Source organism: Loxodonta africana, chromosome 18 (genome assembly GCF_030014295.1).
Source record: "Loxodonta africana isolate mLoxAfr1 chromosome 18, mLoxAfr1.hap2, whole genome shotgun sequence".
Taxonomy (NCBI): domain Eukaryota; kingdom Metazoa; phylum Chordata; class Mammalia; order Proboscidea; family Elephantidae; genus Loxodonta; species Loxodonta africana.
The window spans coordinates 81,796,434-81,823,335 of record NC_087359.1 but is presented as its reverse complement, the minus strand read 5'-3'; the positions used below and the strand labels follow the sequence as shown (position 1 = coordinate 81,823,335).

Here is a 26,902-nt window from a genome sequence, read left to right as displayed (position 1 = left end):
GCCCTGAGGTCTGTGAAAGCCCTCCCTTCTTCTGGGCCTGAGGCTTGCCCACAGTAAAGAGGGTCTCAGAGAAAGAATGCACAAGACAGAGGTAAAGAGATTTCATGCTGTTGTTCTTGACAACTTTAGAAACACCAAAGTTTCAGGGGAAAAATGGCACAATGAAATACTGAATGAGAGAAGGTAGCTAGTCTGGTTTTATTTCCCCCAGGTAGTTAATACTGTTATGGAAAATACCCATTTCTGTGTTTCCTAGTAAAATGCCTAAGCATCTTGAAAAGGGAACCATTTTACCTTCCAAATATACTAAGCCAGTGTTTGTTTCATAAAAGACTCTTTCTAAGACTACTTAGGTGGTTGCTAAAGTCCCTTCTAACTCTTACGTTCTCTGGTTAATGAATCAACAATACCAATTGAGAGGAAGGTATTCTTCCTCAAACTATAGCTGTTTCCAAGAATGATCTTAATGAATCCAGGGTGTACATTAAATTGATAAAAGGGTCAACGTAAGGTTTGGCTCATAGAGATATCCTGAGCTGTCCACTTACCAGGAAGCTGGCAGGTTGTCTACCTTGGTCAAGGATTCAGACCCCATTATGGGTCCAGCTATAGGAATTAGACATGGTGCCTGCATCAAAGGACATTTGGGAGGAACAAATTCCTAATTCAAGACTCACTGCTGTTTTAAGATATGTTAATTTAAATTAAGCAATTGAAATTTTTGTAAAAAATTTTTTAACTTCACTGATTGTACAAAAGCTCTTATTGAACTTAGTGATTTTTGGTGTTATTAATACTATCGAATTAGAGTAAGAAGTCACTTCCCTGTTGTGTCTGGCAATAGTCCAGTCACTAAAGCAGAGGATCCACCTTCTGTTCTCTGTCACGTCTTGTGACCCCATTACTCACTCTGTTCCTCAGCCTTGCGTTACCTTCCAATCAAGCATCAGCTCAATAGCTAACATTTATCGGGCACCCACATTTGCCAACCTGTGTTCTAAGTGATTTACAAATATTATCTCATTTAATCCTCACAGCAGCACAATGACATAGAAGCAGTTAACCCATGTAGAACAATAGCCCTCTGTGCCCTGCTTGAAATGCCCCTCTTCTGCAGCCGCGAATTGCTCTGTACTTTTACCTGTACTTCATTTTGTGCTTTCTCTCTCTCTCTGTTGTTTTGCCTGTTGTATAGCTTACCAAACCCGGTACCCAGTGCCGTCGAGCCGATCCTGATTCAGAGCGACCCTTTGCCTCAATCTTCAAACATCCTCAAGATTGTAAAAAGATTCTTCCCAGACTGCTTCCATTTTATCTCTCACTCTCAATTCCTTCCCCCTCCCCTTTTTTTATTGTGATTTAAGTAGAACTTTACAATTCAAGTCAGTCTTTCATATAAAAGCTTATATACACCTTGCTGTGTACTTCCAGCAGCTCTCCCCCTAATGCAACAGCACACCTCACCTCTCCACCCTGTATTTCCTGTGTCCATTCAGCTAGCCCTTGTCCCCCTCTGCCTTCTCATCTCACCTCCAGACAGGAGCTGCCCATTCACTCTCAGCTTGTTGAAAGCACTTATTGATGCTGTTTTCCCACCATGACTGACCCCATCTGCCAGCCTCGCTCACTAACACTGCTTTCCAAGGTCACTAAGGACTTACTGTGCACCTTCTTCAGCCTTTTGGCCGCACTGATAGTGCTCATTACCCCTCCTTTAATCTCTGTCCTGCCTTCATCTTACTGCACTGTCTGTGTTGTCTTCCAGCCTGTCAGCCCTCTCATGTCCCCACTCAGGAGTTTTTCAAGCTAGAGTTCCTGCCTCTTGAGGCAGGTCCAGGACAGTTTCTCCACAGCCACAGCTTCTACAGGAAATATTTTTAAATGTGCTGTCTTAAATTTGGTTATCTTAAAAAGAATGGGAACTTTCACCAAAAATACAATAAAATATTATTTTTTAAAAGACAACAAAAAGAAGTGAGCACCATTTGGATGAGCTCTTTCTAACAGAGAGCCACCAATCTCACTGCCCATCTGGCCTTCCCAGCTGTCTACACCAAGCGATCACTGAACAGTGACAGCACTTGACTTTTGAAGGGTTGCAGTATTTCCAAAAAGGAGTCACTCGTGTTCAGTACCTTTGGACTGGGCTAGTATAGTAGCCTAACTGTTCTCCGGTCTCCCGGTTTATTTCTCATACTGTTTCTAGGTTTCTGGCCACTCCTCCGTTGAAATCTCTTGGTAACCCCTCACTGTGCACCCATCTTCTGTAACGTGACAGTCACCCTATGCCCCTGCGTCACCCTTTGCCCCTGCTAAACTGCACTTCTCCTTCTCTAACCCTGTCCATGCATTTACCCTTCCACACAGCTCTGGCTAACCCCCACTGGAAAGTCTGTTCATCCTAACCCATCACAGTGCCTCCTTCATGAAACTCTTCGTGATCCACACGAGAGAACTTTGTATTTTCCTTTTCTGAACCACCATAGCAATTTGACTTTTTTCTTAGTGCTTTTTTTCACTGAGTTTCATTATTTGAACACTTGTCTCATCCTCTGCCCACCTCTATCCCTTCTATCATCTTGCACAGTGCCTTGCAGCTCTGTGATATCCGAGTGTTAAAGTACCATTTCCACCTTAAAGCTTTACCACAGTTCCCCAGTCAGCAGTTCTCTCCCCGTCCTTCTTGAGACTCTAGTGGGTACTTAGCAACCAGAATGCCTGCGGCTTACTGTGAGCAAGGCCCTGTGTGGCACAGAGGCGGACGGTGTCCTTGCTCTCTGGCTTTCTGTCTTGTTTCTTGATTCATGATGGTGTTTCAGGTGCCTGCCAAAATTAGGGACGACCCCTTCTCTGAGGTAATGCTAATTTTTGTTCCTTTAAAATAAGCAATGAGGCCAAAATTTAAGACAGCAAAAGACCTAGAGATCTGTCAAAAGGTTGTACTACTGCCCCTTTCTTCCCTCTTCAAAGTAACATAAACCCTGTTCAAATACTGCCCACACCGAATTTAACCTTCTGCTTGAGACTTCTCTGTTATCTTACTTTCAAGAATACTTGTAACCCCATTCCCACCACTGCCCCCTTTGTGCAGCAGAGGGAAGGAAGGGTTTGGATACAAGCACCTGCTCTTATATACCTCTTTGGGGCTGGTCAAGTACAAGCAGAACTCTTATTTCCCATGAGAAAGGGAAAAAAACAATAGTTAGGGTTGAGGGCTTTAAGCCTTACGTAGAAAAGGGTATCCTGGGACATTTGGGCTCCTAAGCTGGGGTCCTAAGCTGCTTGTGGATGGGTCACTTATAAGAGCAAATACTTAATAAAAATTAATAGATTTTTATATATCTCTTTTTCAATACACTTTTCTTTTTCTTAGATTGTCTTTTCCTTCTACTCACTTTCCCTCCTTGTTTCTTTTCCTCTCTGTATTTGTCTTAAACTAGTCATTAGTGAACCAGAGACACCCCCAGAAGTTGCCTGTCATATCTCAGATCTTCCCTCAGTGTAGACCTCATTCCTTCACAGTCTAGCTGTTGGTTTCCACTGCACTTCAGCAGCCAGATACCAGTTTGTCCTCAGGGTTGCCTCCCAGAGTGGCCCACTGGACCACAGTATTAGCGATCAGAGACCCCTGGACAGAGCAGACCCCAGGTAATCCCCCACCCTCTCTAGGTGCCCTAATGTTGGACGACTGACCTTTGCCAGCTTTGGATGACAAAGGAAGTCATCTAGTTTAGAAATGTGCAGTGGGGGCAGGGCAGGCTGAACCTTCCTGCACAAGCCACAGGACCATATAAGGGCGTGTAAGCCTCCTTTGTCTGTATTAAAGTTCAGAGTGCAGTGAGCACAAGTTTTCAGAAGAGATAAGCTATTGCCCAACCCTGGTCAAGTTCCAGCAGCAGAGACTATGTGTAGCCTGCGTTTGCTCTGGGGGAGGGAAGGAAGACCTTCACCCACAGGCTTTCCTTGCCAGAGCCTGGTGACCAAAGGGATAGCAACCCCCACAGAAAGTTTCCATAAAGCATTTCTGTAACACTCCAGACAGGGCTCTAGAATGTGTAGGAGAAATGGCAACCTGAACAGAAATATTGAGGACGGTCGCGCATTGTGAAAATGTAACCAATGTCATTGAACAGCTTGTGTAGAAATTGTTGAATGGAAACCTAAACTGCTGTGTAAACCTTCACTGAAAACACAATAAAATATTATTTAAAAATTTAAAAATATTATTTTAAAAAAAAATGCCCACTCTGCACCCTCTGCTTTCCGCCCCAGAGTTTCTCTGCAGGTGCTCAGAATCTAAGTACCCAAGGGTGCACAAACCTGAAGTATTGGAGAGTTAACACCCTATGGAGTGAATGTTTGAGGGATTGGGGCAGTGGATTAGATAAATACTTCCCTTTTTCTTCTCCTGGACGATAGTTCTGAGACGCTGTTCACACAGCTTCTCAGACGGTCGGTCCCATAGAATCACGCAGCCAGTCCCATCAGCAGGGCCGCCTGGGGTGGGCTCTCCTTCCCTGCTTCTCTCCTTCTGACACTCCTGCTCCCAGGGATCACATTCCTCAATAACATACACACATTTAAGGCTTTCTCCTAGGCTCTGCTTTCTGGGGAACCTTGGCCAGGATAGCTGGAGCCTTGAATACATTCAGAGCAGCTTATTCAGAAGTTCTCTCACAGACTTAATTTGTTTTCAAGATTCAGTTCCTTATTTTAATATGTCTGTATTCCTCTTTCATCTGAATCTTTCTTTTTTACTGAAAAGTCAGAGGCAAAATTAAAGTTTAGTAATTGTATGTTTTTTTGTTAGGCATTAACGTTATTTTGAACATGCAAAAAAAATCTGTACTGTCTTTAGCATTTTTCATAAACCACAATTCAGGAAGTTAGAAAAATTACTCATTGGTGGCAGAGCAATAGAACTGCAAAGAGGTCAAGTCTACCTCTTTGCACTATAATAGCAGAGAAAGTAATATCTCTGCCTGAGCTGACTTTGGCCTTTAGGCACTGTAATTATTTCCCTGGGATAAATTTCTAAAAGTACTGGGTGCAAGATCATGAATAATCATATACTGCCAAGGAGCCCTGGTGGCAGAGTGGTTAAGCACTCGGCTGCTAACTGTAAGGTCAGCGATTCGAACCCACCAGCAGCTCTGTGGGAGAAAGATGTGGTAGTCCACTTCTGTAAAGATATACCACCTTGCAAACCTTATGGGGCAGTTCTGCTCTGTCCTATAGGGTCACTATAAGTCAGAATCCACTCAACAGCAGTGGGGTTTTTGGGTGTGTGAAATTGCCTTCTTATTGAGATTTAGCCATTTAAACTCACACCAGTCTTTCCCTGTGCCCTTCCCCACACAGCTATCTTGTTGTAATTTTGCATTTCTTTGATTCTGAAAAGAAGAAAGAATATATGTTGGTAGTTTGCATTTCTTGTTTTGTAAATTGCCTGTTTTCAATTTTAATAACCAGTTTCTGGCAAGTCATCTCTGACTCATGGCAACCCCTTATGTGTCAGATTAGAACTGTGTTCCTTAGGGTTTTCAGTGGCTGATTTTTTGGAAGTAGATTTCCAGGCCTTTCTTACCAGGTGCTTCTGAGTGGACTCGAACTTCAAACTTTTAGGTTAGCAGCCAAGCACGTTTGCACCACCCAGTGACGTTTTTACAATTTGCAAAGTCCCCTGACTTCCTTTGTGAATGACCTTGGAAGTTCTGCCTTTATGTTCACAGTTCTCCTTTCCTGGTTTTTTCTCAGAAAACACCACCACCACCTGACTGATTTGAAATGTAGAATGATTAAGTGGAAAGACCACTTGTCTCTGAATTCAAGAAGGGTAGGCGCAAGTCGTGACCTTGCCAGGTCTTTTAGACATTGAGTTTTACCATTTATGAGCTGAGAGGGTTGGAGGAGATGAACTCCAAAGACTGGCATTCTCCTGAAAGGAGAGACGCACACCAAGTAGTGGCAGTTCAACATCTTTGCCCTGCACGAGTGGTGTCTGCCACTCCCTTGTCCAGCTCAGTCCTTCAGAGTTGTCAGCTCTGCTTTACTTGACAAAAATCTAGCCAAAAACTTGGTTTCAGTCCACCATATCCATCAGTTTCATCTAGAGAGAATTACACAGCTTTAGATCTTAGCAAACTTACCAAGACATCAACATCTAAGAGATTTTCCTACTCTATCATTAAAACTATAATAAAAGCCAGGAAGGACCTTGCTAATAATTAAAGTAAGTTTCTAGGAACTCAAGCTCGATAACTGTATGACCATTCCCTGTAGGCCTGCAAAGATCTGGATTCGAGCAAAGCAGCAAGGGAGTTGCCTTAGAATACCTGTCTATTGGTGAAGGAAATCCATAGAACAGTTCATTTTTGCCTCAGGTGAGGAGATTCAAGACTTTTTAAAATGTAAACCTTGACTGCTCTTTGAGGCTTGATTTCTTCCACTTCTGTATTGACTGAATCATATACATCTGGTTTCCAAAGAGGTGGGTTGCTTAACAGGATGAAATTGTAGTCTTTATAGTTAAATATTACTACTCTGTCCCCTAAGTGCCTGTATAACTCCACATATAACTCTTCTAACTAGGTCTTTCCAACTGTAAAAGGAAGTAAATACTTATTTACTTTTCCAGGGGCAAACCCTATGGGGCCGTTCTGCTCTGTCCTGTAGGGTCACTGTGAGTTGGAATTGACTCAACGGCAACAGATTTTATAAGGATAAGAAAATAGGTTTAAAAGCACCTTAGATTTTTAAGAAGACTGTTGCTCTTGATATGAGCTATACTTAATCCTTCTTTTCAGACTACAAAATGCTCAACTCTCTCTCTCCTTGGTGGTGCACTCCCTGGGAGTTAACAAACTTTTCATCTACTCGTCATAACAGATCTCTCACGACAGATGATCAATATTCTCTTCACTTCACCTCTTCACTCAGAAATTAACAGTTCTATGATTTTATTCCAAGGAAATAATGAGAGATACATACAAAGAGTTATATATGAGGATGCATGTTATAACCTATTGCAATATAAAAATTGGAAACAGTCCAAATAATTGATAGTACAGTGGCTTTTAAAAATTATAGTATATGTAAATCTGGATTTGGTTCTGCTATAAATGGTAGAAAACCCACAATGACTGAGATAGAAAGAAGTTATGCTGTCTGGGCTGGTGTGATGGCCCTGCTCCACAAATTCTTGGAGACCCTAGCTTTTTTATTGTTACCCTGTTGCATGTGGCCTTCGTACCTAAGATTACTTCATGGTCCAAGATGACTGCTCCGATTCTAGCCGTCATGGATAAATTTCAACCAGAAAAAGGTACAGCACAAAGCAAAATGGGGTAAGGTTCATTCACCAAGTGTCTATTAAGGGTCTAGAAGGCTCTCTCCCAACACTGTTTACATTCTGCCAGCATGTTTATGTAAGGCAGCATTTTTAATCAGTCAGAGAAGAAAGAAGCTATGTGAAAGTTATTACCCAAGCCTTGGCTTGATTAGAGTTGAACTTTGGGCAAAGGACAACTCAGGTAGTTAGTTAGTCTGGAAAGAACTATTCTTTCTATATTTATCCTTTTGAAGTTTTCCAACATTCAATTTTCTATTTTTCTACTTGGAGGGGAGGGGGTCCCATCGGGATGCCTTGTTCCCTTGCTTAATTCATACATTTTTCCATCTGTTTCAAAAGATGCCATCTTCCAAAGCTCTTGCTTGTATGTACCAGCCCCCAGAGGCTGATATACCTGCCTTTAGCCCAGCCAAATAGAGGCTACTTCTGTTAACCAGCTAGTATTTCATAAGCTCCCTATCACACTGCTTCATACGTGGTTATTTAAATGATTTGTTCTTTGACTTAATTGTACCAACTACCACATGAGAAATAGAAAAATGAGACACAGGTCTCGTCTCATATTTTTGACGTTAGGTGGGGAGACAGAAAATAAAAGAATACTGTCATAGATTGAATTGTGTCCCCAAAATATCTGTCAACTTGCCTAGGCCACGATTCCCAGTATTGTGTGATTGTCCACCATTTTGTCATCTGATGTGATTTTACTGTGCGTTGTAAATCCTATCACTATGATGTCAATGAGCTAGATTAGCGGTAGTTTTATTGATGAAATCTACAAGATTAGATTGTGTCTTAAGCCAATTTCTTTTGAGATATAAAAGAGAGAAGCAAGCAGAGAAACAGGGGGACCTCATAGCACCGAGAAACAAGAGCCAAGAGAATAGCATGTCCCTTGGATCCAAGGTCCCTGCACTGAGAAGCTTCTTGTCCGGGGAAGATTGATGACAAGGACCTTCCTCCAGAGCTGACAAAGAGAGAAAGCCTTCCCCTGGAGCGGACACCCTGAATTTGGACTTCTGGCCTACTAGACTGTGAGAGAATAAATTTCTCTTTGTTAAAGCCATCCATTTGTGATATATCTGTTATAGCAGCACTAGATGACTAAGACAAATGCTATATCTAATTAGGGAAGCCCTGTTGGCATAGTGATTAAGAGTTCACCTGCTAACCAAAAGGTCAGCAGTTCGAATCCACCAGCCACTCCTTGGAAACACTATGGGGCAGTTCTGTTCTGTCTTATGGGGCACTATGAGTTGGAATCAACTTGATGGCAATGAGTTTGTTTTGTTTTGTTTTTGGTAAAGGTAGTGCAAGTAGTTAACATGCTTGACTGTAGTAGGCTGCTACATTCCCATAAGGCTGGAAAACTGGACTTCTTAGACAGTGAACGAGAGGTGGCCAGCCTGCTGTAAGCTCCACTTATCCTTTGAAAGTTTAGGGTTGAGATTGAACAGCAACTGTAAGATATCACCAATCAGTGGATGATATCTGTTGAGCATCTCCTATGAACAGGATATTGCCAGACACCTTATCCTTTTGCCTTGTACCAATGGGAACTATATTTTCCAGGTTCCTTTGCCAACTGGCTTTGGGATAGATTTGACCAATAGACGGCAATGATAGAAGACTGGAAAGTAGAAAGAGGGGGGAAACCAGGGTACTTCCCCTTTTCTTCTCCTATGATGGCATCTTCATCAGTGGCCGAATGTCCTCCAGAGTCTGCTGCCTCTGGTTCCCACCGTCAGTCCTGCCCCTTGGCTCTGGTGTCCCAGCCCTAGAGGTGGTAGTAGCTTTCTGCTGTTGCCAAGCTCTTGGTGGCTTCATTGTCCCCTATTTGGCTTCTCATCTCTTCCCATCAATTGGGTAAACAATTCCCTGTATTAAATTCCTTCTGAAATACCTGGTGGTTTCTGCTTTCCTAGCTGGACCCTGACTATTAAATGACTAATGTAGTATCTGGCTCTCAGGGAACGTATAATACATTGGCAGATCAAAAACTAAATACATAAAAACACAAGTAAAATGTATGTGCCTCCATATTTGTTTGCTCATAATACCGTATAAAATAGCCACAAAATAGAAATTAAAACAGAAAAGAAAAAGAAAGCAATTCTAGTGGTTTCTTGCTTTACCTCAGGGGATTATCTTACACATATCCAGGGTACCTACACCCAACTTTGAAACCCTTGACCACTGGTATAGACAGTCATGAGAGAGCTCTGCAAGGGACTTCAAGAGCGAAGGTGGGAGGTTTCCTTTTCTTTTTTTGAAGGGGCTTAAATTAGGCAAATGCAACAGTAACTGCTACCACTTTGACATGTATACCTCTCCTTACAGTTTTAAATGTCTTCACATGTATTTTCTTATTTCATCTTCCAAATAAAGAGAAATGAAATGATCAAAACAGGGGATAGATTGTGAAAAATTTGAATGCTTGACCAAGAGGAGTTTGGATTTGATCACAAAAGCAATGCTGCCGTATCAGATATATCAGATTACAGAGGGGATATTTACAATCCAAAGTCTCCCAAATAATTGAAATAATTGGCTTCCTTACCCACGGTCAGCAGGTAGAGCCACTGGAAGAGAGATGTGGGGTGATAGCCCTTCCTGTGAATGTCACTCTAAGTGAGTTCCCTAGAATAGCAGATTCCAGTTCTCTGAGGAGAGATGGAAGGCAGCAGTAAGCTCCCCACTCTTCTGGGATCCGTCTTTCAGCACTCCAGAACCAAGAATTAGTAGGCTTAACCAACTACTGTGCTACCCTCTGTCTTAGACTGCTTCTCCATCTTCTGTGCTGAAGTTCCATGTGAATATTGATATATTCGATTGCCAGAATGATACCTTGATACGTTTATGTGGACCTCCCAGGTAGAAATATGTATATGGCTGTTGTCACCGATTTTCCCTTATTTCTATATGTCTATTTATCCTTCAGCAGGTTATGTTATACATACCATATTCAGCTCCATTTGCAGAGGAGAAGGCTGGACTTTGTTCTGATACCTGCTTTCTCCCTATCCCCAGTGGCCGTCTGTCCTGCCCATTGTGTAGGAGTACTATGAGAACCATGTGGGGTGGCCCACAGGACAGTGCTTTGGAAAGTAGAAAGCACCTTTTACAGAAAGCAGCCTAGCGGTTTGGTAGAGGTAGCTAATGAAGGCGGGGGCGGGGAGCTATGTCATTTATTTCTGAGGCTTATATGGTCTTCCTGCTCAAACACCTCCTGTGACTCTCCTTTGCCTAAAGTCCTAAGAGAGTTATTTAACAGCTTTTGTCTATAGGAATAAGGAGCCTTGGAAGTGCAGTGATAAAGCACTCAACTGCTAACCAAAGGTTGGCAGTTGGAACCCACCAGCCACTCCGCAGGAGAAAGATGTGGCAGTCTGTTTCCATAATGATTACAGCCTTGGAAACACTGGGGGGCATTTCTACTCTGTCCTATAGGGTTACTATGAGTCGACTTGATGTCAGCAGGTTTTTGGGGGTTTTTTTGTCCATACAGAGGTTATAGCAACCTGCACAGTAGGGAACAAAGAGAACCCATGTCCTCACAAGTAGCATTATTGGTGTTGCCCCAGGACCTGAGCAGAAAAGAGATGAATGTCTATCTAAAAAACTATGAATAATCTCTTCAAAACAGGGAGTCAGATTGTGGCTTTGGCCTCATTTCAGCTGATGCAATAGATCCATACACAAAAGAGGGACTGAAAGGACTTCAACAGGTGGGAGGAGGAAATCGGTCTGTGTTGTGGCCAGTTGAAGACACAGATAATAGCACAGACTAATCTGGCAGAGACCTGTGCTCCTGAGATCCACAATGTGGTCTAGCCCCATTCCTGATGAAGGAGGGAGGAATCATGCTAGCTCCCTGATGCTAAAGCATCTTGGCTTTGCAGTCAGAAAACCTGGTTCAAATCCAGTGCTGACAACTTTACAAGCAAGCCACTTAGCTTCATTCATAAAGGTTCCTTCAAGAGATTTCCATGGGGTTAAATGAAGTGATATACTTTTGTACTTTCAATTAAAGCACTGTTACTATTATTCTTTTAAAGATGTATGTCATTCTGCCTTGTGTCCAAGTTCGTTGTTAACACATCTGGCTCCCCAACTTGTGGGCAGATCTTGTCTCACTGATGTCTGTTTCTTCCCCCTCAGCAGCAAGCACACACAAAGTTCCCCAAGTGTATTGTGTGGAATTGTGCATTGATTTCTAGTTGTTTCATATTCATAAATCTCATCTCTTTAACTAAAATCTAAGTACTTTAAGGGTAGGGACCCCCTCCTCATACAATTCCTATCACAAAGCTGGGCACAGACCTACTACGGCTTAGGGAGAGTTTTGCTCCTGATTAGAAAAGTTGTTCAAGTTGTGCTTCTCCTTCCAGGGCTTTCCCAGATGACCCAGGTGTGCAGTGGGACACAGAGCATGTGGCCAGCGTCCTCCTCCAGCACATAGAAGCTAATGGCATCAACCTGGTAAGGAAACACCTCCCTGAAAGGAAAGCCTGGGTCCCAGTCCAACAGTCGGTTTCTGCAACCTTTGCTGTGGCTGTCCTTCCACCCCTAAATCCACCAGGCACACTCGATAAAGAGACCGAAACTTCCAATGCTCTCTCTTAACTCTCCAGAGGAACAAACACATCTTTTAGTTACCTTTTAGATCTTTTTTGAGATGAAGTAACTCAATTATCAGTGCTTAGGTACAGGCAGAGGATTTTTCTAAGCTACACCTTCTTTGAGTTGTGCCACATCAGCAGATGAAGGTCCTGAAAGCTTTATTTCATCCACGTCATTAAGGTCGATAGTACTCTGAGGAGGCAGATCTTCCCTAGTCATATTTTGAGCGCGTTCTAACCTGAGGGGCTCATTTTCTGGCACGACAGCAGTGTTCCGCTGCTATCCATAAGGTTTTCACTGGCCACTTTTTTTTAGAAGTAGATCACCAGCTCCTTCTTCCTAGTTTGTGTTAGTCTGGAAGCTCCACTGAAACCTGTCTACCATGGGTGACCCTGCTGGTATTTGAAATACCAGTGGCATAGCTTCCAGCGTCATAGGAACACACATCAGGGTTGTATCCTTTCACCATACTTACTCAATCTGTATGCTGAGCAAATAATTGAAGAAGCTGGACTATATGAAGAAGAACGTGGCATCAGGATTAGCAGAAGACGCATTAATAACCTGCAATATGCAGATGACACAACCTTGCTTGCTGAAAGTGAAGAGGACTTGAAGCACTTACTAATGAAGATCAAAGACCACAGCCTTCGGTATGGATTACACATCAACATAAAGAAAACAAAAATCCTCACAACTGGACCAATAAGCAACATCATGATAAACAGAGAAAAGATTGAAGTTGTCAAGGATTTCATTTTACTTGGATCCACAATCAACACCCATCTCTAAAAATCAAACGACGTATTGCATTGGGCAAATCTGCTGCCAAAGACCTCTTTAAAGTGTTAAAAAGCAAAGATGTCACTTTGCAGACCAAGGTTTGCCTGTCCCAAGCCATGGTATTTTCAGTTGTCTCATATGCATGCAAAAGCTGGACCATGCATAAGGAAGACTGAAGAATTGATGCCTTTGAATTACGGTGTTGGCAAAAAATATTGACTATACCATGGACTGCCACAAGAACAAACAAACCTGTTTTGGAAGAAGTACAGCCAGAACGCTCTTTAGAAGCAAGAATGGGGAGGCTTCATCTCATGTACTTTGGACGTGTTATTAGGAGGGACCAGTCCCTGGAGAAGGACATCATGCTTGGTAAAGCAGAAGGTCAGCGAAAAAGAAGAAGACTCTCAGCAAGATGGATTGACACGGTGACAGCAACAATGGGCTCAAACGTAGCAGCCATTGTGAGGATGGCGCGGGACCGGGCAGGGTTTCATTCTGTTGTTCATAGGATTGCTATGAGTCAGCTGACTTGACTGCATCTAACAACAACAACAACACCCTCTTTAACCATCCCCACTCACTCACCTCTGTCCTGCCACCTGAAACCTCAGGTCTTTTAAAGAGGAGACTGTGCTATGACTCTCACTTGTACAGAGCTTTACCCTTTACCAAGTATTTTCACATTTGGAGTATCATTTTAACGTTAGAGTTATAGTTCTCATTTTACACTGAGGAAATTGAGGTTTTTTGAGGCTGAGCAGTAGGCAAGTGGTGAATCTAAGACTGTATTCTCAATTTCTCACTCCGAATAATACATGAGAATAAAATTCATACCCACTACAGGGAGAAAATGTTAGTCACAGTCAGGACAGCACATTTAGTTCAAGAGTGGGGGTTCACATCCACCTACAAAGGCAGACAAGCCTAGCCATACCAACTGCTGCTCTGCTGGGACCCACGGTCCTGTCTTGGCCAGTAGTGTCTCTCTCAAAAAAAAAAAAAATCCTTCAAGGGTTAATACCTAAAAATCTACCATTTAAGCTCTGTTTGTTTAAGTCTTTTTTTAAATAATTCTCGTTAAAATACCAATCCTCCTAGCAGAGAAGCATATTAGGCTTTTATCAGTGATGAATTCAGTCAGTGAAGGGATTTATTAGACCCTTCTTAAGAGCAGATTTTCACTGATATTTTTCTAATGACAGAAACGTAACTGAATCTTAGCACATAGAGGCAAAAAGGGCCTCCGAAACGGCTCGCTCTCATCACAGAAGGGCTGAAGCACAGCAGCCCTTCCTCTTCTCCATCTTGCTCTGTCTCTCGACTTTATTCTTTTTCCTGGCTGGGAAAATAGTCACCAGCAGCCTGCAGGCTCACATCTCCAGCTTCACCTTCCCAAAGGGACTGAGCTCGAAAGTAGCCGGGTTAGACTCATGAGTGTAGGAGTCAAATGTCCAGCCTTGCTGCCTCGGCTTGCCTTAGCTCTCTGTCCTCCTGTCCAGCCCACAAAGTCAGGACCTCTGTGGGCTCCACAGCCTAGATAGTTAGGCAGATCTGATCTTCAGGATAGCCTGGAATAAAGTCATGAGGTTTGTGTTCCTTCAGGTAATGGCTTCTCCAGGACCAGTCCCCACATACTCTTTCCTGCCCTACTGCAGTGCATAAGAACTGTTGTTCTCTCCCAGTAACTTCTGCTTATAGGATAAACGTCCATCTTTTTAAACTTGGAATTCAAGGCTCTATTTAATCTGGCCTTTACCTTTGTGTTGGGCACTGGGGAACAGAGTTGGTCCTTGCTGCAGGGTGGACTTCTTTCTCAGACTATGATGGAGCTGACCTTAGCTCTGAACATCCTGGGGTGTACAGACAGCTCTGCAGGCCATCCTTGCTCTCAGGGGCTGTACAGACAGCTCTGCAGGCCATCCTTGCTCTCAGGGGCTGTACAGACAGCTCTGCAGGCCATCCTTGATCTCAGGAGAATCCCCAAGTCTGTGTCTCAGAGAAGTGATTGGTGGTCCTGGCCCACTTCAAGACCCCTTTCTCCAAGAAGCCTTCCCTACTCCTTCAGCCCTGTTGGGGACTCCTATAGTATTTCCTGTCTGCACTGTGCATGTAGCACACGCTGCTACTTACCCTTTAAAGCGTAGTCCTTGTCTTCTGAACTAGACGGTAAGGTCCACAAAGGCAAGAACTGTGCTACATCATTCTTTATATCCAAGAGCTACAGCAGGCCCCCAAATTGTGCTCATCACAGAACTGCTGTAACTGTCGCTTGTCACCTTCCCTGTATGGAGATTTTTCCTGTTGTGTTGAACTGCTCACATTCATTCAAGTGAGTTAGAGGACCTGTATTGTCAGGATAATCTTGAATTTATTTAATCTCTATAAACAAGGAAATTGTTTTAAGAATGCTCTTTATTAACAAATTACTTCTGACACACCTTGCTGTTAATCAGGACACTCTCAGTTTATCATGGTGTATTTGGGAATGATTGCTGTCATGCTGCAAGAGAAGTCTAGGACCATGTTAACAATGTGGCCAACATGGCCATAATTGGCCATATCGATCTAAGTAAAGGATGAGAATACTATAATTTAAACAAAGGTTTCTTCAGAGCTTTTTACAGGATGGCCTGCAGAAAAATGACTCAGTACTTTACACAGTCCTGGAGAGCCAGAGATGAGAGATTAATATGCGGCAAGTGAAAAGTCACTTGGTGGCAGTATCCTGTAGGGGCCAGTACAGAATTCTCAGGAGGACCCCGGGTACCTCCTTCAGACCAGAAGTACCAACTGTATAATCACAGAAGGTATAACACCAACATGGAACCATAGACGGAAGTGAGGCACACAGAGCTAGGCCATGGGAAGATGGTTCCCACATGGGAAGATAGTGTTTTGAAAAATGTAAAGCTCCCTCTGTAGAAAGCTGCCTGGGGGGTTGGTAGTGTCTTCTCTGGGCAGGCTAGGTCCTGAGCCCCAATCCCTACCTCAACCTCTTATTCAACAAATATATATTGAACAACTACTATATGATATCCACTATATGCTGTGAACTAGGAATACAGTCATAAGCCAAACACACATAATCCTCGCTCCCTTAGAGTAGGATTTCTCATCAGTGACGCTATTGACATTTCAGGCCAGATCATTTTTTGCTTGGGGTGGGAGGTGCTGCCCTGCTCATTGTAGAATGTTTAGCAGTATCTCTGGCCTCTCTACTCACTAGATGCCAGTAGCATAGACGTACGTACATACCCTAGTCGTCGCAATAAAAATGTCTCCAGACATTGACAAATGTCCTCTGGGGCAAAATCTCCCTCAGTTGAGAACCACTGTCTTAGAGAAACCAGCCCCACTATTTTGTTTATTGGGGTCTGGGTAAGATTTCATTCGAACAAAGATTTCTGCAGCTTAGGAAAAAAGTTTACGGAGTTCCGTAAAGAACTACAGGCAGCACTGTTATCATGTACAAACCTGCAAGTCCAGGGAGCTGGACACAATCCAGCTCAGCCCTCACTGCAACAGAAAGAAAGAAGGAGACTGTAAAAAGGTGTAGGATGAGAAAGAAACAAAGAACTCAGAATTTCAGAAGTGACGGAGCTATCTCCACATGGCCCCAAATCCCCTTGCCAAGGTACAGTACAATGAGTTTCTTTATATATGGCCTTTCTAGCCTTAGGTTTATAATTTTGCCAAAAATAATGGATTGGGATGCAGTCTGCCCTGTGATTGGTCTATTTTATGCACTTTGCAGGGATTGGTCAATTTACTATGCAAAGAGTGTGCATAAAACCACCCAATAGAATGGGTGACCTGCAGGGATTAGTCAGTTTGTGGTCCTATTGGCAGGGCTATGCCTTGAAATTGATAAAGAGCTTACATATATAAGCAGCCGACCCGACATAGGTAGAGAGAGAGGCAGTAGGAGAGAAAGGGAGCCTCCTAAAAGAGCTGTAATACGGATCAAGAGCTGTAACACTGAAGACTGCACGAGACAGCATGAGGCCATGGCAGCAGTATAAGTGGCAGGAATTGTGGGACCAGCAGACGGCTGCTGTGGTGCTTGCCAGCCCACAAAGAGAGAGCTGAGTAGCTTTGGACAGGAGGCTTGCTGGCAGAGCGAGGTGCCTCCAGGCACTTGTCAGCAGAGTCAAAGGGGTGCAACACTTACCTGAGTAGGGCAGAGGCAAGGCCCAGCAGTAGAGGCAAGGCCCAGTGGCCAAGAGAAGGGCCACCAGCTGCCATGGCTGAGAGAAGGGCCTGCCAGCAGACACAGCCAAAAAGAAGCTGAGAGCTATCTTGGATAGAAGCTGTCCTGATTGACAAAGTTGACTCTGATCCCAAGTTGTAGCCCATTACTTCCCTAGTAAACCTCATAGCTGTGAGTATGGTCTGTGAATTCAGTGTGGCCGTTGTCACAAATTAATGGAACCAAGCAAAGAATTACAGTGTACTGTGTGAGAGACAGCGATTGTCAGAAATGGGGAAAGAGCCAGAGAGTAGAGCTATGTCTGACTTGTACCTCACAGGGACCAGCTTTCTGCTGACCCTGAGTCTCATCTCCCCTCCTGAGTGTAGACAGGTCCTGATGCTAGATTACACAAGGGCATGCCCTAGAGCATCCCTGTGATGATACTCTAGCCAGAGTTGCTACCCCTCCCCAGCTATCATGCTTTACCTAGTAGCAATAGTCTTTGACTTGAAACATTCTAGTATTTAATGCTGTACAGTTTTTAAACACTTTCACATAGTTTAATTTTATCTTTAGCTCAACTTATTGAGATGAAGAAACCAAGACCCTGAAAGGTAAAATAACTTTCAGTAACAGAGTTCTGTAGCTTGCCAAAGGTGCTGTGATGACCTAGTTCAGAGATAAGAGTAGATGGGATCTCCTCCCACTCTTCTTTGCACCGTGTTACATGGATGAATGAGATCCAAATGGGATAAGCCTTTAACCATTTTATTTTCACTTTTGAAAAATTTCGCTCATATACAAAAGTAGAAAGAACAGTACAACGAACCTCCATATCCCTATTGCTCAGCCTTGATAATTATAAACTATTATCTATTAATATTATTTTCATCTAAATACCTGTCCACCTCCACTATCTCCTGTATTATTTTGAACCAGATCCCTGGCATCATATTTCATATTTAAATAGTTTTAGTATGCATTACTAAAAGATATAGACTCAATATTACCATATTATCACACCTAAGAAAATTAATAAATCCTTAATATCAGTGTTTTATATTTCCAGTTGTCTCATGTCATAAATATGTTTAGATTTTTGCAGTTTGTTTGGATCAGGATCAGTTGACAGGTTTTTATAATTTCTTTTAATCTACAGTCTTATCCATCCCCCGCCGCACACACTCCTTTTTTCCTTGCAATTTATTTGCTCAGTTTTTTTTTCTTTGGCAAGTGTGTAACATAGATGATATTGTGTTTATCTATCAAGAGGTACCTAATGATTGGTTATCTATCTTCTTGTAATGTTAGCAGCTGTTGATGACCAGTACCTAAATCCATAATTCATTAGTATTGTAACAATTCTATTATCCTCTTTTATTAGATGGAATGTTTCTATAAGGAGAAATGTACCCTTAAGTTACTCTAGTTACCCACTGGCAGTTTGTATTGGAAAGACAGACTTAATGCCTAATTCTTTCAAAATAATAACTTGGTTCTCTAGCATCCTCCACAGTGATGAATTACTAAGGTTTTGATATTGTGTTGTTATTGTAGTATTTAAACAGTAGTATTTGAGGTCTTTCAGTCTACTTCACTTACTATCCTTATTAATGCTCAAGTTGTCCCATATTTGACCAGTAGGCACCTCTTAAAACTGGCTCCTAAGTTCTTTGACGCTACTATAGTGGCTTTTGATAGCTTCCTTACTATCATCAGGCATAACAAGGTGTTCCAGGTTCATTTTATACATTTCCTACCCAAATCTGGAGTAAGCTATCTCTCTGATCCCTTTTAGCGAGAAATTTTATTTTTAAGACCACAATGTCAGTGCTAAGGGTGGATATTAATAATACCCATATGCCTATAAGGAAGGCCAGATACGACTATTATTCAAATTTACACACCAACCACTAATGCCAAAGATGAGGAAATTGAAGATTTTTACCAACTTCTGCATTCTGAAATTGATCAAACATGCAATCAAGATGCATTGATAATTACTGGTGATTAGAATATGAAGAAGAAGGATCAGTAGTTGGAAAAAATGGCCTTGGTCCTAGAAATGACACTGGAGATCACACGACAGAATTTTGCAAGACCAACAACTTCTTCATTGCAAATAGCTTTTCTCACCAACATAAACAGTGACTATACACATGGACCTCACCAGATGGAATACACAGGAATCAAATCGACTACATCTGTGGAAAGAGACAATGGGAAACTTCAATACCATCAGTCAGAACAAGGCCAGGAGCCAACTGCAGAACAGACCATCAATTGCTCATATGCAAAGTTCAAGCTGAAGCTGAAGAAAATTAAAACAAGTTCACAAAAGCCAAAATAAGACTTTGAATATATCCTGCCAGGCTTTGGAGACCACCTCAAGAATAGATTTGAAGCATTGCACACTAATGACCAAAGACTGGATGACTTGTGGGATGGCATCAAGGACATTATACATGAAGAAAGCAGAAAGTCATTAAAAAGACAGGAAAGAAAGAAAAGACCAAAATGTATGTCAGAAGAGACTCTGAAACTTGCTCTTCAGCATAGAGTAGCTTAAGCGAATGGAAGGAATGATGAAGTAAAAGAGCTGAACAGAAGATTTCTAAGGGCAGCTCAAGAAGACAAAATAATGAAATGTGCAAAGACTTGGAGATAGAAAACCAAAAAGGAAGAACACACTCAGCATTTCTGAACCTGAAAGAACTGAAGACAAAATTCAAGTCTCAAGTTGCAACATTAAAGGATTCTATAGGAAAAATATTGACCGACACAGGGAGTGTCAGAAGAAGATGGAAGGAATACACAGAGTCATTGTACAAAGAAGAATTGGTTGATGTTCAACCGTTTCAGGAGGTAGCATAGGATAAAGAACCAATGGTACTGAAGGAAGAAGTCTAAGCTGCACTGAAAGCATTGGCAAAAAACAAAGCTCCAAGAATTGACAGAATACCAATTGAGATGTTTTAACAAACAGATGCAACGCTGGAAGCGCTCACTTATCTATGCCAAGAAGTTTGGAGGACCTACTTAGTCAACTGAATGGAAGAGATCCATATTTATGGCCATTCCAAAGGTGATCCAACAGAATGAAGAAATTTTTGAACAATATCGTTAATCACGCACAAGTAAAATATTACTGAAGATAATTCAAAAATGGTTGCGTTGACAGGGAACGCCAGAACTGCCAGACATTCAAGCTGGATTCGGAAGAGGACATGGAATAAGGGATATAGTTGCTGATGACATATGAGTCAGAAAGCAGAGAATACCAGAAAGATGTTTACCTGTGTTTTCTTGACTATGCAAAAGCATTCGATTGTGTGGATCATAACAAATTACGGATAACATTGCAAAGAATGGGAATTGCAGAACACTTAGTTGTGCTCATGCAAAACCCGTACATAGAGCAAGAGGCAGTTGGCTCAACAGAACAAGGGGATACTGCATGGTTTAAAATCAGGAAAGGTGTGCTTTAGGGTTGTATCCTTTCAGCATATTTATTCAGTCTGTATGCTGAGCAAATAATCCGAGAAGCTGGACTATATGAAGAAGAACAAGGCATCAGGATTGGAGGAAGACTCAATAACAACCTGCAATATGCAGGTGACAACCTTTTTTTTTTTTAACCTTGCTTGCTGAAAGCAAAGAGGACTTGAAGCACTTACTGATGAAGATCAAAAACTGCAGCCTTCAGAGTAGATTACAACTCAGCATAAAGAAAACAAAAATTCTCACAACTGGACCAATAGGCAACACCATGATCAATGGAAAAAAAGATTGAAGTTGTCAAGGATTTCATTTCATTTGGATTCACAATCAACACTCATAGAAGCAGCATTCGAGAAATCAGATAACACATTGCATTGGGCAAATCTGCTGCAAAAGACCTCTTTAAAGTGTTAAAAAGCAAAGATGTTACTTGAGGACTAAGTGCCTGACTCAGGCCATGGTATTTTCAATCACCTCATATGCATGCAAAAACTGGACAATGAATAAAGAATACTGAAGAATTGATGCCTTTGGACACAAGGTAATTACGAGCCCAAGAGACAGAAAGGGCCACATAAACCAGAGACTACATCAGCCTGAAACCAGAAGGACTAGATGGTGCCTGGCTACAACCGATGACTGCCCCGACAGGGAACACAATAGAGAACCCCCGAGGGAGCAGGAGAGCAGTGGGATGCAGATGCCAAATTCTCGTAAAAAGACCAGACTTAATGGACTGACTGAGACTAGAAGGACCCCGGTGGTCATGGCCTCCAGACCTTCTGTTAGCCCAGGACAGGAACCATTCCCAAAGCCAACTCTTCAGACAGGGATTGGACTGGACAATGGGATAGAAAAAGATGCTAGTAAAGAATGAGCTTCTTGGATCAAGCAGACACTTGAGACTATGTTGGCATCTCCTATCTGGAGGGGAAATGAGAGGGTAGAGGGGGTTAGAAGCTGGAGGAATGGACACAAAAAGAGAGAGTGGAGGGAAGGTGCGGGCTGTCTCATTAGGGGGAGAGCAATTAGGAGTATATGGCAAGGCATATATAAATTTTTGTATGAGAGACTGACTTGATTTGTAAACTTTTGATTAAAGCACAATAAAAATTAAAAAAAAAAAAAAGAATTGATGCCTTTGAATGATGGTGCTTGTGAGCAAAATTGAATACTCCATGAACTGCCAGAAGAACAAACAAATCTGTCTTGGAGGAAGTAGAGCCAGGATGCTCCTTAGAAGAGAGGGTGGCAAGACTTCATCTCACATACTTTGGACATGTTATCAGAAAGGACCTGAAGAAGAGCTACATGCTCGGAAGAGTGGTGGATCAGCAGAAAAGAGGAAGACCCTCAATGAGATAGATTGACACAGCGACTGCAACAATGGGCTCAAACATAGCAACGATAATGTGGGTGGTGCAGGACCAGGCAGTGTTTCATTCTGTTGTACATCGAGTCACTGAGTCGGAACCCACGAGGGTGCTCATTGCTATTAGATTGGTCATCCTTTCTAGGCCTTTTCAGTGAGCAAAGCTAGGAAATTTTTTAAAGTTTCTTCTAAGAAGAAATGTTTTTATTTCATTCTATGTTCAAATTGACCTTCTATAACATTTTATTCCTTTTATCAGTAAGTTCAGTATAGTCATTATGGGCTTGCTGACTCTTGGGGTCAACATTCTGAATGTGAATCCCTAAGCACAGTTTATGTAGGTGGCACCGCAGAAGAAGGGCCTGTCGATTTGCTTCTGTAAAGATTACAGCCAAGAAAACCCTACAGAACAGTTCTACTTTTTAACACATGAGGTCACCATGAGTTGGAATCAACTCAATTGCAACAGGTATGGAAAAAAGTGGGAAATCTCAGCTGGCTTTTGGGCAGAACTTAGAAGTTGCTTTTATAAATAATCTTCACTTAGTCTCTAGTTAGTAGCTTGATTTGTTTTTGTCATTTCTGTTTCTCTTTGAGTAGAGAATGAGTAGGAAAAAAGTCCTCTCTGTTTAACTGGTTGCATTTTGGTTCAATAAGATTTGTGACATAGTGCCAGGTAGCCTGAGAGATCTTCCCCAAGCCTACCCAAAAAACCCATTGCCATCAAGTTGATTCTGACTCATAGCGACCCTATAGGACGGTAGAACTGCCCTATAGAGTTTCCAGTGAGTGCCTGGTGTATTCAAACTGCCGACCTTTTGGATAGCAGCTGTAGCTCTTAACCACTATGCCACCAGGGTTTCCTCCCTGGGCCTAGAGGCACTGAATATAGAAGACTTTGTTGTTCAGATTGGACCAATTAGGTTTCTGGCTAACTAGAGGAATGGAGAATGTACTGAAGTGGGCATTATCCTTCTCACTGAAAAACCCTAGTGGATACAGCAGAGTGGCTAAAACATTCTGTAGGTCTTCTGACTGATATTCAGGGCTTCTAACTGCAACCTAGCACACCTCATATATGGGACGCTGGAAAAGAGCATGGACTTTGGAGTCAGACAGAGCTAAGTTCTAAGGTCAGCTCCACCCTCACTAGCTGGGTCACCTCAGCTTCTGCTTCCTCAGGTGCAACATAGGGTTGATTATAGTGCCTGTGAGCAATAAATGTTAGCTGCTGTTACTATAACAATGTTTTTTGTACATAAAGTCAGCATGTTTTATGGTTTAAAAAAGAAAGACCAATAGCAAATCTCTTCCCAACCTATTCCAGTTCATTTCCAGGTCCTTTTATCCCTGCTGCCTGGTCCCCTTCTTTCCTTGGGGACAGCTTTCCACTTTCCATCACCCCTAACTAACCATTACAATTCCTTTTCTTGAGTCCTTGGTTTTTCTTATATTTTTATTATTCAAACTATCCTTACATTATTATCATCATCATTATTATTATTCAAAGTATCCTTTGATTTTTTTTAACCCATCTGTACAGAAATGAAATGTTAGAACCTGGACTGAGTTTGTACTTAATAAACAGATACTGACAAGTCTGTGAAAATGGAAACAGAGGCAATCTATGAATATACTTTTTTCATGAACTCAACTCCAGGGGCGTGGGGACATTGTATCTCAAAGTTTTTATACCCTTGGTATGGCCGAAGAAGAGACCAAATAAATCAGGCACACCTACATGAACAAAGTTCACATGGCAGCCATCCAGGAAAACTGTGTGGTAGGGGCTAGATATTCTGAACCCACGTTTCTATCATGGCTAAATTTCACTCTGCTTCAAATAGCCAGGAGCAAGAGTAACCATAAAACCCGTGGAAATAGTCTCTGTACAAATAGCCAAACCAAGAGTTACTCACCCGTGATGGCTCAGAAATCAGTCCAGAGATACTCAGGATTTGGAAATTTCCAGGTCCTGCTTTCTCCCTTCCTTCTGAAGGGAATGAAGACGGTCACTTTGAAATTGGGATTTTTTTTTCCCTCTTTTTGATACCAAGTCCTTTTTGATTTTCAGCAGCAGCAGAGAAAGCATTCAGACAGGCGTGAGTGAAACCCTGTATTTCTCTATAGGTGGTGACTTTCGATGCCAGAGGAGTAAGTGGTCACATCAATCACATTGCTCTTCATGCAGCCGTGAGGTACGATTCTCTGGGTGACAAGAGATGGAAGAGGGTTTGTCCATTTGCTTAGTGTGTAAGGTTTCTAAAGCTCTTGCCCACTCATTCTCTGATCGCCATGAAATATACTATTGAACTATTAGAGCTGTTGCTGGCTGTGTAACCTATCTGGGAGAAGTTAATTTCAAGTCTTATTCTCAGTAGGGATGCTTATCTCCTAAGCAGCCAAACTTTTCTCCTCCATGGATACTGCAAATGGGATAACTGATTGTATTTTTCCCTCTTTGTTTTGGCCACCAAAAACTTTTAGGGCCAGATTTGCAGCCCCTTGTAACACATGTACAAGACTTTAAGGACGTGTACAAGACTCTGTAAGGAGCCCTTATGACACAACAGTTAACGCGTTCGGCTGCCACCCAAAAGGTTGGCAGTTTGATCCCACCCAGTGGCTCTGTGGAAGAAAGACCTGGGAATCTGCTTTTGTAAAGATTACAGCCAAGAAAACCCTATGGCGCAGTTCTACTCTGTCATATGGGGTTGCTGTGAGTTGAAAATTGACCTGACAGCACCCAAGAACAACACAAGACTCTGCAGATCAGTGTCCCTCTTGGCTTTCTCTTCTTTTTCCTCCCCTTATTCTCACTTACTTTGCTATCATTGAGTATTTTGTATACTGTCTGAAGTCTTTGGAGGAGGAGGACATACATACATACAAAATATGAAATCTCATCTGTTCTTCACAAACACCCTATTTCATAGATATTTATCTGCAGTTTACCAGTGACAAGATTGAACCTCAAAGATGCTGAGTGACTTACTCAGGGTCATACAAGCATATACCATCTTTCCTGTCTTCTGGAAAAGCACTTCTGCTGGGCCTCATGATCAGCAGTGTGAGAAAGGAAAGGGGCAACTTGAGTGAAGGGCTTATTTTATAACCTTCTATACATGCACACCATTCTCACACTGGAACAGTGAAGTACATGAAGTTGGACCTCACCTATAATTAAGTCCAACAATACAAGGCTAAACAATAACAGAGGCAGACTTGGAATCCAGGGATCCTGGATCTCCACTTAGTGTTCTGCCTGTGGCATGTGGCAACCAATTCAGCATGAGGACTCTCCAGTCTTGTCTCTAATTTGTATGTCACTCACTGGAAGATGATAAAGATTACTGCCTATGGAGTCTTCCCAGATAGCTCTTCCTGTTTCCTTGACTGGAACGAGGGGAGGCAATAATAGTCTCCCCACCTAAAAAGACTGAACTTCGTGTCCCAACCACAATGTAGAGATGTGTTGCTAGTTGTGTTAGGTTCCTTCAGATTCAGGAAAGATACATCTACCAGTTGTAGTCAGAGATGCAGTTTTTTATGAAGACACATGAAAAAATGAGGTAGTCCAGGAGCGGTCGTTCCAACCATATAGTTACTCAGAGACCTTGGGCTGCCAAGATTGGAATGGACAGCAGGCCCCATGGAGAAGTGGTTCAGCTTCATACCAGATGCATGCTGAGCCTTTCGTTTTCATCCAGTATTTACACTGCAGCAGAGAAGGGATGAGATAGGGTGGGGTGCAGAAAAACCAAGAGTACCTCAGTAGGTGGAACTGCAGGGTAACTGAGTTGCTTTGCGGCATCTGATTGCTGGTTCAGTCACCATGGAAGGATCTTCACTTCATTCCAGGCAGAGAACCCAAGTGAACAACTCCATACAGACAGAAATGCCTGGGGCCATTTTCCTCAGAAGAGGCGGGGGTTCCAAAGGTTCTCAGTATTTTCCAATCTTCTCCATACACTATCCTAGGTCACTGTGCTTGAGATAAAACAATTTATTGATATACCCAAGATCTATTCAACTTATTGTCTATGCTACTTTGAAAATGGCCTTACAGACTCCCCTTCTTTCCCCCACACCTACACTCCTGGGGGAGCTCACAGTTGCTAGTTCCCCTAGGAGCATCTCAACCTGCAAAACCAGCGTTTTATATAGTTTTCCTTAAAAGCCCCCTGAGCTCTCATTCCTGCCTCATTGTAGTTCCCCACCTGCTATGTGCATTTTTCTCAGACGTGGTTTAGATTTTATGGTTCTTCTCAGTCAGTTCCCTGACTACTGGCTTCACAGCTGTGTTGAGACCTGCTTCTCTGTTCTTACACTTTCACCCTCCATCTACTCATGCCTGACCTCTGCTAGGCCCTCATCCTCAGGAACCCTCTCTTCTGTCACTGGGCTTTTTCCATCTCTTTCCTCCGTCTCCCCATAGGTACTTTTGTTTTTCTCAGCCTCAGTCAAGTTCGTCCTTCCTGTATGTGAAACCAGAGCCTCCTTCTGGCACACTGTGTAGAAGTGAAACTACTCCCCATTATTCTCAGAATGGCTGACAGCTTTACCTAGCAGCAGAAGTCCATCCGTGGTCCTGAGCTAAAAATAGAGATCACCAAATATCACGGGGAGGCAAGAGCTTCAGACTCTGGGCTTCTTGGAGTCCTTGGTGAATGTGCACACTCTGAAAATAGGAGTGATAAACCAGAGGTGCACAGCTCCCTAGAGAGAAAGCAGAACTCGAACTGGATCTCCCCTCTCCTTTCCTAGTGCTCTGAATGGCACCTCATGGCTCCTCCAACAGTAAGTAAACTGTGTGATTTGGAAATTACTTGACCTCTTTGAGCTTTATTTTCGTCACGTGAAAGATGAGACTATTTGCACCTTTCTATCAGGTTGCTTTGAGGAAATAAGATGATGATATGAGCATCTAAGCAGTAAACAGTACATAATAAGTAAGTGTCTTCTTCCCTTCCTTTCCACGTGCTTTCTGGCCCTTTCTTTTGTACTCTCGTTGGGCTAGATAGTTGCTTGGGTTCCACGTGTGAGTTCCCAGGAGGACCTCTGTCAGGAAAACCAA

The 26,902-nt window shown here is 42.5% G+C and overlaps 1 protein-coding gene across 6 annotated transcripts in view; it reads left to right on the top strand.

Moving 5' to 3' along the window:
• The window catches only part of PIGL (phosphatidylinositol glycan anchor biosynthesis class L), a 110,332-nt gene that overhangs the window by 50,077 nt on the left and 33,353 nt on the right, over positions 1-26,902 (top strand). For 5 of the 6 annotated variants that reach the window (XR_010318465.1, XR_010318464.1, XR_010318463.1 and 2 more), the window contains exons 3-5: positions 11,743-11,833; positions 23,956-24,023; positions 26,593-26,625. Coding sequence is in view for 2 of the 6 variants with exons in the window: in XM_064271843.1 (XP_064127913.1) it covers positions 11,743-11,833; positions 23,956-24,023; positions 26,593-26,625 (192 nt within the window). In the remaining 4 variants the exon portion in view is untranslated. The remainder of the gene's footprint in view (positions 1-11,742; positions 11,834-23,955; positions 24,024-26,592; positions 26,626-26,902) is intronic. The other variant, XM_003420603.4, reaches the window with a different exon arrangement.